This window comes from Pantherophis guttatus, chromosome 3 (genome assembly GCF_059756535.1).
Source record: "Pantherophis guttatus breed Tessera chromosome 3, ASM5975653v1, whole genome shotgun sequence".
Lineage (NCBI taxonomy): Eukaryota > Metazoa > Chordata > Lepidosauria > Squamata > Colubridae > Pantherophis > Pantherophis guttatus.
In genome coordinates this window covers 186,053,070-186,066,277 of record NC_142065.1, presented here as the reverse complement: position 1 = coordinate 186,066,277, position 13,208 = coordinate 186,053,070, and the positions used below count along the sequence as shown (strand labels likewise).

The 13,208-nt window shown below is 36.9% G+C and overlaps 1 protein-coding gene across 2 annotated transcripts; it reads right to left on the bottom strand.

The window, feature by feature from the left end:
* Nucleotides 1-2,667: 2,667 nt before the first annotated feature.
* On the bottom strand, nucleotides 2,668-11,140 carry OSGIN2 (oxidative stress induced growth inhibitor family member 2). Of its 2 annotated transcripts, none has more exons than XM_034422403.3 (6): nucleotides 10,970-11,140; nucleotides 9,873-10,027; nucleotides 6,276-6,412; nucleotides 5,236-5,427; nucleotides 4,117-4,208; nucleotides 2,668-3,830 (listed from the first exon to the last, which is right to left on the bottom strand). In XM_034422403.3, exons 1-6 carry the CDS (start codon nucleotides 11,011-11,013, stop codon nucleotides 2,813-2,815), a joined length of 1,638 nt encoding a protein of 545 aa, XP_034278294.1. In that variant the 5' UTR covers nucleotides 11,014-11,140; the 3' UTR covers nucleotides 2,668-2,812. The 2 variants fall into 2 exon arrangements, with proteins under 2 accessions (XP_034278294.1, XP_087746908.1); XM_087890782.1 differs by having other exon boundaries at nucleotides 10,735-10,977.
* Nucleotides 11,141-13,208: the final 2,068 nt, after the last annotated feature.

Here is a 13,208-nt window from a genome sequence, read left to right as displayed (position 1 = left end):
ACACACAAAATTCCACATACAGCTTTGAGATTTTGTGTGTTTGTGTAGTTAGTGAAACACTACAGAAACACACTAAATCTCAGAAAGCTGCACAAATATTATTTTATTTTAATTTATTTTTATTTTTATATAAAAGCAGCTAAATTTAAAACTTCCTAAACTTTAAATGGCTAGGTCTAAAAAAAGAACAACTTAAAAAAACCCCAATTAACTTTTTTTTAAAGCTCCCAAAGGGGAAAAAAACTTACCCAATAGAACAGGGGTCTCCAACCTTGGCAACAAGATTTGTGGACTTCAACTCCCAGAATTCCTCAGCCAGCTTTGCTGGGAGTTGAAGTCCACAAGTCTAGGCAGGAAGGCAAGCAGGTAGAAAGAGCTGCTCACCGATGAGCTTCATTGCAGGCAGGGAGATTCAGTTGCTTGCTGATGCATGGATTGCGATCGTCATGCGATCAGCAGCTAAGGTAAGCAAGCTGGAGGGTGGGGTGGGGAGAAAAAAAAAACTTTTTTTCTTTTACATGGCTCTGGCGATCCAAGCTGAGTTGCCTGATTAGCAGGCAACTTAGCTGGGATGTCAGAGTTTGGCTGGTCAGAGCCATTTAAAAGGAAAAAAAAGGCTCTGATGATCGCAGGGCTCAGCTGGGCATGGGGGGCGGGGCAGGGATTTTTGCTACCGGTTCTCCGAACTGCCCGCCATCGCTACCTACTCGCCTGAGCCGGTCTGAACTGGGAGCATTTCACCCCTGGTTGGATGGCTTTTCTAACAAAGACCAGAATTTTAGATTTTTCAAAATTCAGAAACAGGCAATTTTATCTGCAATACCAAAATATTGATTTTCTATTATACTGAAAGGTTCTGCACTAAAATATTTAGGAAAGATAATAATTACCAAGAGCCTTAGTGGCACAGCAGACTAAAGTGCTGTTAACTGGCACCAGCTGCCTGCAATTACTGCAAGTTCAAATCTCACCAGGCTCAAGGTTGACTTAGCCTTCCATCCTTTCGAGGTAGGTAAAATGAGGACCCAGATTGTGGGGGCAATAAACTGACTTTGTATAAAAAAGAACACCGCTTAGGGGGCCCCCGAAAGCCCTACTAAGCAGGTACATACAAAAGTATGAAGGCTACTGCTTAATGCATTGTAAGCTGCCCTGAGTCTCCAGACAAGGGCGGCATATAAATTGAACTGATAAATAATAAATAAATAAATTAGAAAACTGCAAGTATGTAGTGATTTATAGTCAAATTTGGACAGTTAGTCTTTGCAGGAACTTGGTTACTAAAAGATTAGTTTGTTGATTTGCTATGTAAATGATACACACTTAAAAAGCCAACTACTGATTTGAAGGGCCCTCTTTAAATATATTAAAATAGTTTAACGAACCTTGACACAGTTTCTTTATTGGGTGTTTTACAATGAATTTAACTTGTGCGTTTCAAACACTGAGGCTACTAATTTGAGTTTACAACTGTTCTGATTCAAATTGATAGAGACAAAGCGTAAAAGCCAGAGGATGAGTTTTAAAAAAGTTTATGTAAGAGAGGGAAAAGACAAATCTTTTGAATGCCATGCTTTTATTTAAAATTATTGGCAACCCTGAAGTTTATCCCTACAATGAAAAATAGGCAGTCTTTAAATGTTGGACATTCATTTAATCCCACACGCAATTTAATCCAGAATTACTATGTTACATACTCCATAATATACACAAGGGTAAAGTGAATTAAAAGTAAATGCCTTTTATTTTTGCCAACTTTTATATTTAGAGTATACAATTATACCCAATTCCAGTTCCACATATTTTATATATTAGCATAAATTACATTTCATTTTACCTCTTTATTTTACCAAATAGTAAATACCCCAGGTTTAAATGGGCAGGGGCATAACTGACAAAAAATTGGAGATTAGGAAACTAATTTGCTACACATGCATTTTGATGTCTATAGCGATTGCTGCCAATGAACATAATCAAAGTTTAGGAGGCTAAAAAATAAAACATTCATAATTTATAAAAATTAAATACAAAGAGAACCACTAGTTACCCTTTTGGTTTCTATAGCAATAATTCCCATAATTGACAGCCTATTTTGCCTCAGATATATTGTGGATGTATTATAATGGAAACTACATAAAATATGGGCAAATTCTCCCATGTCCACATACTTCTCTTGAGCATGACTTCTGTGTAAATGTCAGATTTAGCTGGATTGTACTGCATGTTTTAGATTAATGATTGGTGCCTTCATCAGACTAAAGCACTAAATCTGATTTAGATGTAAGAGATTAGGCACATCTCAAATTTGTAGCTCATTGAGATTCAGAATATGCAACATTCTCAGGTTGCCTTTATAAAATCTTTGCTGCAAGTAACTGGCTGAAATTTTGCCTTAATCTGTGTTAAGGAGAAAATTCTATTCTTGAATACTCATCTAGTTTTGTATAGCAAAACAATTAGCTTATGAGTAAAAACGTTTTCTATATATACATATACATATATATATATATGTATATATATATATATATATATATACTGCATATATCTTTCTAAGCTTTGAAACCAAAGCAAATTAGCATGCATTGTTATCCATTACATTTGCCTTAATTGGAAGCAATTCCAGAAAAACTGCCATTTTTTTTGCATTTTGCAAGGCTGCAATACTGTTGTAGCATCTTCCTCTATGAGGCAATGCAAGCACAAAAAACTGATATGTATAACAAAACCAAGACTAATCACTTAGTTATTAATGGTCAAATCAGTTATTACCATATGCCTGCAGCTCCTCGGGTTATGTCTATGTCTATTTGCTCTAGGGGACTCCATCTGCACCTCTTTCAACTATAAATTGATGTTTCTTCTGTTTTGTAACTAAATGCCGTGTAATTCCCAATGCTCCTCCTTTTAAAAAGCGTACAAAATTGTCTCCAACCAATGGACCAAGTGCAAAAAGATTGGGTTCCTTTATACACTCATATGTATATGGATCAATTTCAATAGGGTTGCCCTTGCAAGTAATTGGTTCATTTGGATTATGGCATATGCTCTGGCCTTGATCCTTTAGGAAGCATAAATTAGGATGTGAACCTATTAAGACTACTGCTAAAGAGAATTTTAAAATCTTCTTTAATCCCGAAGAACTCTGTAGGATACACTTCATATCGGGCTGAAAAGAAAGAACTTGATGTTCAGGTAAACTGGCATAAGCAGGATGCACATTGTAATCCAGAGTAACTGACTGAGTACACATCATATGGTAAACTTTATGATATTCTGGATAAAGTTTTTTTGGTAGCTGTTTGAAAATTAAACTTGGGTCAGTGACCCTCCTACGGAATGCATGAATAATAGGTACACTGTTATTATAAGCATACAGAACTGCATCTGCTGCTGTGAGTCCACCACCTATAATTAAAACTGGATCTGTTTTCCCATGTAATATTCCTTTATCTATGGCAGCTCCAAAATCAGATATGGTATGGAGCACAAAAGGAAAGTCTTCTCCTTCAACTTGCAATCGGCCAGGAGCATCAAAAGTTCCAGTGGCGAGAGCCACATTCTCAGCAAACAAACAGAATGGCATATGAGAGCCATCTGCTGATCTCTGATAACCTCTAATTTCCCAGTTTCTTTTGATCAGTGTCGTCTGCCCACCTTGTTCTTCTATCTGCAAAGGGCTTTCGCTTTCACAGTCCTGATCACGATAAAACTTGGACACAGATGTTATATAAGTATTTTCTCTGAAGTTTTTCTGTAAGCCCATGATTTTAACATAGTGCTTGTAATAATTTGCAACTTCCTCTGGCAAAACTCTGTCACACTTTATATTTCTGAAAGAAGATCAGATCAGAAAATTATGTACATTTGATATGTTTAAAGAATACAATCACAACAGAAACGGCTCTCAACTCTAAATATGATGTACTATCCCTTAAAGAAAGAGGGAGGGGGAAGAAATTGTTTCAAGTACATTTATTTTTTACTATATTAAAATTTTCCACTAGGTAGAAACCTGCAGTGTGATTTCCATTGAGCTGGAAATCTACAATATCTCTACATCCAGGCATCAGTTCTTTCTTTCTACAACAATCAGTATAAAAACATTACCAAGCTCACCTTCGTTTAGTAGCAGCCCAATCTTTAAATGTGTATCCAGGTAATTCCATCCAGTTTCCAAAGCTGATAGTTAGCATAGATCCTTCCATAGACTATGGGAAAATAAAATCATGACTTTATTCAAAATATAATCTTACCTATAGCATTACATTTTGAAGATTAATTTTAAAACAAACTGAAATATATATCCTACATTATGTACCAAGACCTATTAATTTAGTATATTATTTGTTTGGCAAGTTTCCACAGTGACTCTTACTGAAAGCGTACTTATTCCGTTTGTCATGATGATATTTAGAATAAAATGAGTTTAAGTTTCTAAACACATTACAGAGCATCACATTACAAGCTATGTTTGACAACGTAATCAGAGAAAAATCGTGACATAAATTAACAGTCTGTCTTTTATCATCATGCGTTTATTTTGGTAGGATTTATTTTGCTACTTTTAGTCTTATAATGAATGTCTTGAGCTGATACTATCCAGTGATTATTATTTGTAATAAAATAAGGACTTCAGGAACTAACAGTAGCTTTTGTTAATTGTCGCTTACTAACTAATTGATCCAAATAAAAACTACGATTAGGGTAAAAAATAAACAATCTTCCATATTTTAAGCTTGTGAAAATAAGGACAGAAAATCTGCTAAACAAATTGCTAAGCAATCAGATTTAATGTTATTTTTATGGATAATTAAAAATACTGGGTTATTCATGGGATGTTGGGAGTACAGTAGCTCACATGGTTATAAGAATCTGCCAGCCCGTGTTCGAGACCAGAGTGCTGCTATGTGGCAGGGTGAACTTCCATCATTCGCTCCACCTCCTGCTGACCTAGCAGTTCGAAAGCGTACACGAGTAGATAAATAGCTACCACTTTGCCGGGCTCACTAACGGGGACATGAAAGAAGCCCCCAATGGATGTCCCCTGGGCAACAGTGATGTCACCGGTTAATCCTTTCAACCCAGAAGTGCCTCAGGGCTTCCAACATGAATACAATGATGATGGGATGGTGTACATGATAAGAGCTCAAAAAATATAAATGGGCATTTGCTATAGAAGCCACAACTAATCAAAAGTTTTGTACAGTAAGTGTAAAAATTTAAAGTTTGTCTTACATGCCAAGCACCACCAGGGGGTCCTTTGCCAAGCACTATATGAGGAATGTAGTGATGTGGTTCAAATTTCCATTGAAGAACAGGTGGGTACTTAAATCCAAAATCAGCTTCAGGATGAAGCAAAGTGTCAAACAGAACTGCAACAGGATTTGAAGAGCGTCCTTCCAGGCCTTCAGCCAAGTACTCTAATTCCTGATTTGAAAAGATAAGATTTAAATGGTCATTCAACTTTTCCTCAGAGTGCAACATAATGGAAAAACCCCTTTGCTTCCCTTGCACATCAGTTAAATGAATCTTCTTGCAAATTCTTTGAACCTACAATTTATTTACTTCCGGTCTGCAAATTCTTATCAAGATTGATTTGTCCTTTGATTTTAATTAGCTTGGAAGTCTCGGGGGAGGAGAATAACCCCAGAATATCTACAGGGCATGAAATTGGAAATCTCTCTCCTAAATGGTATACAATTGACTAATTCGTATTGGGAGTGCATTAGCTAAATATGGAAAATGTGTTATTAATGTATTATAATTGAACAATTTCTTTTCAAGAGCTTTTTTTGGGGGGGGGGAAGCTTATATTTTAATGACATTTTGATGTCTATGGCACAGTATAAAATAATTTGCTGAGTCCTACTATTTAGTTCACATTACATTAATAGGTCACAGGTTTATTAATAGCCACTAGTTATGATATCTAAAATGTACCACCTTTTGGAAATAAGTATTTAAGAATTTCCAAAAGCCATAAATGTACTAGTGTGGTAATACAGCGAAAAGCTAGTTTGATCTTTGGGAAATGTTTATGTATTTATTGCATGGTACATGTCTGTTATCTTGCATTTCAAGTATACTTTATATTAACTGCAATATTAAGAAAGAATAAAAACTACTAGCAGCTTACAACACAAATGGAATCAATATTTTTGAGGCTGGATATATAATACACAACCAAATATGACATAAAATTAAATGCATGTTTCATAGTTAAAATATGTTTTTGATTAATAAGAATATAAGGATAAGATTAGTGTTTACTGTACCTGATCAACAATAGAAAGATGAATAGCTTCTTTTAACTTATTGTACAAAATATGATTTGGATGTTCAGCTTCGGGGGATAAATATGGTTTATATCCAGATAACATGTAAGAGAGGCATATCCCAGAAGGTCCGTTACCTGTTTGTTTTTTTTAAAAAAAGTAACAATCTATTTATTAAATTAAAAGAAATGTCCATATTACATCAAAATTTAACATTTTTAAACCTACTGATTTAGAAGTAAATGCCTTCAAATTTCTAGGTTCTACCATATCGCAAGATCTAAAATGGACAGCTAACATCAAAAATGTCATCAAAAAAGCACAACAAAGAATGTTCTTTCTGCGCCAACTCAGAAAGCTCAAACTGCCCAAGGAGCTGCTGATACAGTTCTACAGGGGAATTATGGAGTCTGTCATCTGCACCTCTATAACTGTCTGGTTTGGCTCTGCAACCCAAGACAAATTCCTTGTGTGTCCAATCACACTTGGCCAATAAAAAATTCTATTCTATTTTCATTTACAATTCCTTCCATAGAAACTTGGATAAAAACCTGGAATTTTCAAAACCTCAGACTTATCACTAGACTTTCAACTTTCACATTTTAGACATTGTTTTAATAATGTTTAAACTGCTATTAGGAAAATATACAAATGAAGTGCCATTTTATAACAATTTTTTTTGTTACTACTAAATTACTTATCACTAAATAATAAGTAATTGGAACTAATTAGTAATCCAATTAGATCTCATTTCCTAGATGATCCTGAAAAGCTAAGAAAGAGCAGATGAGTTTAATTCAAATCAATAAGAAATACAGAAAGTGTAAACGACTGAAAATTAAAACAAAACAAAACAAAACAAAACAGAGATAGTAATGAAAAACAGCGTCGATCTTGTTGCCAAGAAAATTGCATTGTGTCACCAGGAATCAAATTTTATCTGTATACAGTCTAGACAAATGTAATTACTTTTTACCCCTTAGAGGTATTTCTTGACTTATTATGGTAGTGAAGCCTGCCCCTTCATAGTCCTAAATTATGATAGTTGGAAAACAGGGTCATTAATGTGATCCACCCAATCTTACAACTTTTCAATGATTGTTAAGTGAATGCCTTAAGGAAACCAATGGTTCACTATACCTCATTTTTTCTGAAAACAGAAGTAAATGCTGGTTTTCTGCAAAGCTTTCATAAAACATGGCCATATGACTGAGGACACTGCAAACAGCCGTAAATGCAGCCCAGCTGCTGAGTGCCTGAAGCTCAGTTAAATCACCATTGGGGGGAAATCAAACTTCGAATCTGGGTTGAAACTATCACCCAGATAAGTTTGTCGTAACTTTGACTGACCACTAAATGTCAAGAGCTACCTATATATCTTTACAAACAGGTATTTCAAACTATTTCAAATTTGTCATTCTGAAGGTCTCTTTAAGATGGTTTAATAAGCAATTTCAAAAAGTGATTAGAAAGTGAGGCTTGTGAATTTAGTATCCTTTAAAAAGCTCTACCGTGATTGCAAGCAAGATGGCTAATCTCTTAGTCTTTTGGTGCTTAAGCCCACAGGAGATCTCTACCATTAGTCTTCTCACAAGAAACACATATTAATAGCACATGTGGGCAATCTTCCATCTTCTCCTTATTCAGAGAGGTTCTGAAGAACCCGTTTACTTTGCCAGTACTTTGGTCTTTGCCACAATTGTCAGCTCTGTTTTCATGAAGATGTCTTCAGTTCACTATGCCTCCCCCAGAAGCCCCACCCGGTATCACGTTTTATGAGTTTTAACTTCACTAATTAATAATGGTATTTGACATTCCTCAAATTATTGACAATTTTGCTTCCACATTAATGGAGATATACTAAATTTTCTTAAGCATCATTTACTTCCAGGATCATCAGGATCCTGGAAGTATTGTTCAGATATACAACTTCTCATGAAAGAAAGCAACTAAAAACAAATACAAAAATCCAAAGAGTTCACCATTACAATCAGTCAGTACATGTCCTGTGTCTGACCCATTTGTTTTTTAATTTCCCCCCCTCTCACAGAGTGGAAAGATTGTTTAAATAAGCAATCTCTTCAGGCAATCCCTTCTGTACCTGACCCTTATTTTCCTCTTCCTCGCAGAATGGAGAGATTGAAGAGGAAGAAATTACAAGAGACCAAGGAGCCACATAGCTGGTACTAGTACATTCCTTTGTGTATTCTTCATTGTGTGCCTACTTACTCTCTAGTAATCCCTTCCTCTTGAATGAATGTAAATACAAACATTAATTCCCTTTCTGCTAATTACCCCAAAGATGAGGTGAACATTCCAAAGGGCAGGGGAGTGGGACAGAAAAGAAAGCAGAAGTAAATTGAAAACACAGTCATAATCATGTGACTTTCCCCTTAGCAACTATGCCATTTAAAAATAAATAACTTGTCCCAACATTGGTCATTAATGAGGATTATGTGTATCTAAAGCCAGCAGGGCAGAAAGTGAATATGGAGGGACGATCTGAAATCAAGAAGTATTGAATGGAGAAAATACTTAAATATTTGTCTTACATCCATTCCAAATTCTGCACTATAAATCAGATTTTTAAAATCTAAAAAGAGAATTAATTGGCTGAGTTCAACTAAATGGATAAAAATGTTTTTGTTCTTAAAATATGCTTTGGAATCTTTGTAGATGTTAAAAAAAGTATTACATATCAACACTGCCCATAATCTTACTATCTTACAGATACAATTCAAAAGATAATGGGTAAGGGGTAGAATATAGAATCATACGGCTGGAAGGAACCTCAAAGGTCTTCTAGGCCAACCCCCTGCTCAAGGCAGAAGAATTTATATCATCCCAGTAAAATGGTTGTTCAATCTATTTTTTAAAACCTCCAATGATGGAACACCCACAACTCAAGCTATTCCATTGATTAATTATTCTCATTATCAGAAAATTTCTCCTTTCTTCTAGGTTGCATGTCTATGGAGATTCTTAATCATCCAGGACATGGTTTCCCCAAAGGTTTTTCAAAGGCAACTGGACTTTGTTTTTCTTTAAAGTAGTTCCAAGAAGCTTTTCAATTCTTCAACAGTTTTGCCTTTGAAAAAACACCTTTGAGTTCTAGGTTGGATCTCTCTTTAACAAGCTTCCATCCATTACTTCTTGTCCTGGCGTCTGGTGCTTTGGAAAAGAAGTCAATCCCCTCTTTTCTGTGACAGCCCCTCAAGGACTGGAAGATAATCATCATATTCCCCCAATCCTTTTCTTTGAAAGTTCCCTCAATTGTGCATCATAAGATTTAGCTTTCAAATCCTTTATCATCTTTGTTGCTCTTCATACTTTCTAAAGTATTCTTTTATCATCCTTTTGTATTATGATCGCCAGAACTTTACGCAGTATACTTTGCCGAAAAAATATATATGCTGGCAAAAAATTATTCAGCTACAAAATCTTTTTCAATGCCACCTGATAATTATATGTCACATTAAGGTTTATGAACTAACAAGGATACACATAAGTCAACTTGATTAATTCAACAATTGTTTCTATGTAATAATGGGAAATCCATTATGAGCTAAACATGAATCATATTTGATAATAACTCACCGATTATTACTATAGGCAAAGTCAATGTTGGGTCCACAGGTAGCGTACTTTCTTGTAGTAATGGCATAGTTTTAGCGTTGGTCCCAAGATTGTCACCAAAATACTGCACTAAGGAATTCAAAAAGCATCCTTCAGTTTCTGGACTACTGTAATTTCTATTTAAAAGGAAATGAAACAAATCAGTATTATAAAACATCCTTCACCGTAAGTACTTCTTTAAGTCGTGCTGATTTATAAATATAGTATTTTAGCCACATGCATAGGTAAGTTATTTCCCTCCCCCCCACCCCAAGAAACATAGGAACAGTAGGGGTGACAGATTGTTGAGATGTTAATCTTGAAACAGGTTGGTTGACGGTCATTTTTAAAATTAGTGAATACCAAACTGTACATCTAAACATCTATCAAGGTAAACCTTATTTACAGGATTTTGGGGGGGGGGTGTCTTTCAAATAAATAACACACTTTGCGCCTGGATTCACAAACAAAGAGAAGGGAGGGGGTGCAATTTCACTAACTGAGCCTGTTCTTCCAACCCCCCCCCCCTAATTTGAGGGGCACCTATTATAGAAATGTTTTTATTTTTATTTTTATTTTTTAAAAAAGGCATGCGAATATTTAGCTTCGAAGCATAACATTTTAAACGTATACCTTACGCTCACTCATGTACCGGAAAGAGGGAAGTGACAGAACGAAGTACGATTCATACGATTTGTCTTATACACTTTCCATCGACAGACAAAACACACACACACAACGATGTACGTTTCCGCTAGTCGGAAAGGCGGCGTTTCCCGAGCGCGTGCAGCCGAGGCCGGCGCCTCTCCGCCTCAGCCGGCCATACCTCCCCCATCCCCACCACCTCTTGTTCGGCCGGCCTCCGCCGGGATGCTCCGGGGCGCCTCGCCTTCTCTCGCCTCACATCTCTCGGCGGCAGCGAGCAAAATGCTTATATTGCCGGGTTTCTTAACGCCGCCGGCCTGATGCTTGGATGCCCCTCAGTTGGCGAGGGAGAAAAAGCGAGAAGCCGGTGTGTAGAAAGCCGGGCGCTAGGCTCGGTAGCCGAGGAGGACCCGACTGCGGCTCCAATCCTTTACCTGAAGTGGCTGGTTAAGGAGCAGCGGCAGCACCACACCGTCATGAGGGACTGAGGAAAGAGGACGTCGACAGATGGAGATGCGGCGGCGGCCGCTGCGCATGCCGCCGCCTCCGCCTCCTTCCTTTCTTCTGCCGCCGCGCTGGGGGCCGCTGTTGGTTGTCGCTGCCTCCTCCCCCTCGCATTTCGCCTCGCGAGCGGCGCTGGGCCAGAGGAGGGTGGGTGGGTGGAACGGCGGTGGGCGGAGCAGCGTTTGGACCAGGCCGGGTCGTGATGGTGGAAGCGGAGGGAGGGTCTGTCCTCGGAGGGGGGGACATAAGACGACGCTTAGGGGGAACAGCCGAGCGTCGCTTCTCCTGAGAGCATCTGTGAAGGAGGGAAAGGCAGTTGAGGCCGCACAGTGAGGGTTGGGAGGGCAGCGAGGTATCGCGCCTCTCTAAGCGAAGTGCCTCAGCATTATTGCAGGGGTTATTATCTTCTTGGGAGTGAGCGGTAGCTCTGAGTCTCCCGGTTCTTTGCCAAGTGGGCCTTTAAAAAATATCGTCAGCCTCAGTCAGCATCCTCCCCATCCTCCCTCGGATGCTTCTCTGTACTACATATAGTGCGCCCAATGGCGAAAGAAAAAGAAATGGGAAGGAGGGAAATGAAGCTGCACCATTATGCCTGTTTCCTCTACCCAGGCCTCCAAACAAACGCGGGCTTGATCAAACAAACCGCTGGAATAGAGGGGCTTCGTTTCTCTCTTTGCAGCGCAGTTTTTGAATCACAATTTAGAATGACCAAAGCTCTTGATAAAACAGGAAAATACCATAATATATTTTTGGCCTTTTTGATTGGGTTCATGTGTTGATCTCCTACTTAAAGGAAATATAGTAAAGTTGTTTCGGTTAAAACAAGGTGTTTCATCTCCTTATTCCACTTCACTTGCAAATGACACTTGTCTCCATCATAATATTTTCCAGTTTTCTCTCAAAGGATTCATAACTTTTTTCCAATAATAATTTAAGAATCTTAGATTCTTAATTTAAGAATCTTTAAGTATATTTAATATTTCAATATTTGGACTATTGCAATAGTCCAAATTGCATAGTTAAAAAAAAAGCTTTTTCCGTATTTCTCAAAATGGGGATATCCCAAGTGTATTATTTTAAGGAAATGGGGATAAAATTTCCATTGTCCAAACATGAATGGCAGCTTTTACTGCAGGAAATAAAATTGCTTTGGGGGCAAATCAAAGTAGACAGTTCCAAAATGTTTGAATCAGCCCACATTACAGTACACTTTAATTTCATGCTCAAAGCAGGACATTGTTTCAAATTATAGACTTGAAATGGTTCAAAACCTAATGTTTTGCATACCTTATACTTGAGATTATATATTATATTTCGTTGAATGAAATCTAATTATTTTAAATACTGAAACTTTGGATGGTCTTAGTAGTTTTGACATTGTTTATCTTAGCACAAATCAAAATAGGCTGTGTTTAGTGCAGAAATTATTCAACATTTGATTAACAAAGATTGTTGGGTCCTAAATTTATTTAATCCAATATAAGAAATGATAGCGCTTTTAGCTGTCCTTCAGGTTGTGGCCTTTCCAGATGTTAAATTGTAATTCAATTTAACATGCATTATGATTATAGTAGTTTGGATCTGCTGATATATTTTTCCATTCTATTTGGATTATGCCATTCTGTACTCTGAGAAGTGTCGGAGTTAAATTTTTAAATTGTTATGGTTTTGTTTATCGAGTTTGGACATTTGAAAATTGTCATCCTGTATGCGATGATTTTGGAAAATTAAGTATCCAATATCTAATATGTTGTGCCTATGTGTCTACTTTTATCAGACTATATTTAGAATGATAAAATAAGTCATGCGAATTTAAGTCCTCGTCTAGTGACAAAATGTTCCACTATACATTATAATACAGTTTATCTTTTCTTCTAAAAATCTCTTCTGTGTTTAATTTCCTGGCACATGTGCAAAAGGATTATTAGCTTTAGAATCTGATTGTGTCTTTCCTAATGCTTTAAACAAACAGCAACATTTTAGTTTGCCATGCAAATTCCTGTCAGTTATGCTGTGTTCAGTAAATTCCTCTGTGTTAATGTTTATATCTCAATGAATGCAAAAGACAAAGCAATAGGAGTTAAAGTATTAATGTTTGTGGAAACATTTCAAAAGTATATAAAAAACTTGAAACTGATCTACTGTTAGTGTTCAATTAAATATACAGTC

Bases quoted from the DNA above. Each gene is read 5' to 3' on its own strand.
- OSGIN2 (XM_034422403.3), bottom strand. From the start codon at position 11,013: ATGACGGTGTGGTGCTGCCGCTGCTCCTTAACCAGCCACTTCAG. The intron at 4,209-5,235 runs GTAAGACAAACT...ATTTTCCCATAG, and splicing joins CCCCTGGTGGTGCTTGGCAT to TCTATGGAAGGATCTATGCT. The intron at 3,831-4,116 runs GTGAGCTTGGTA...ATCTTCTTTCAG, and splicing joins TGGGCTGCTACTAAACGAAG to AAATATAAAGTGTGACAGAG.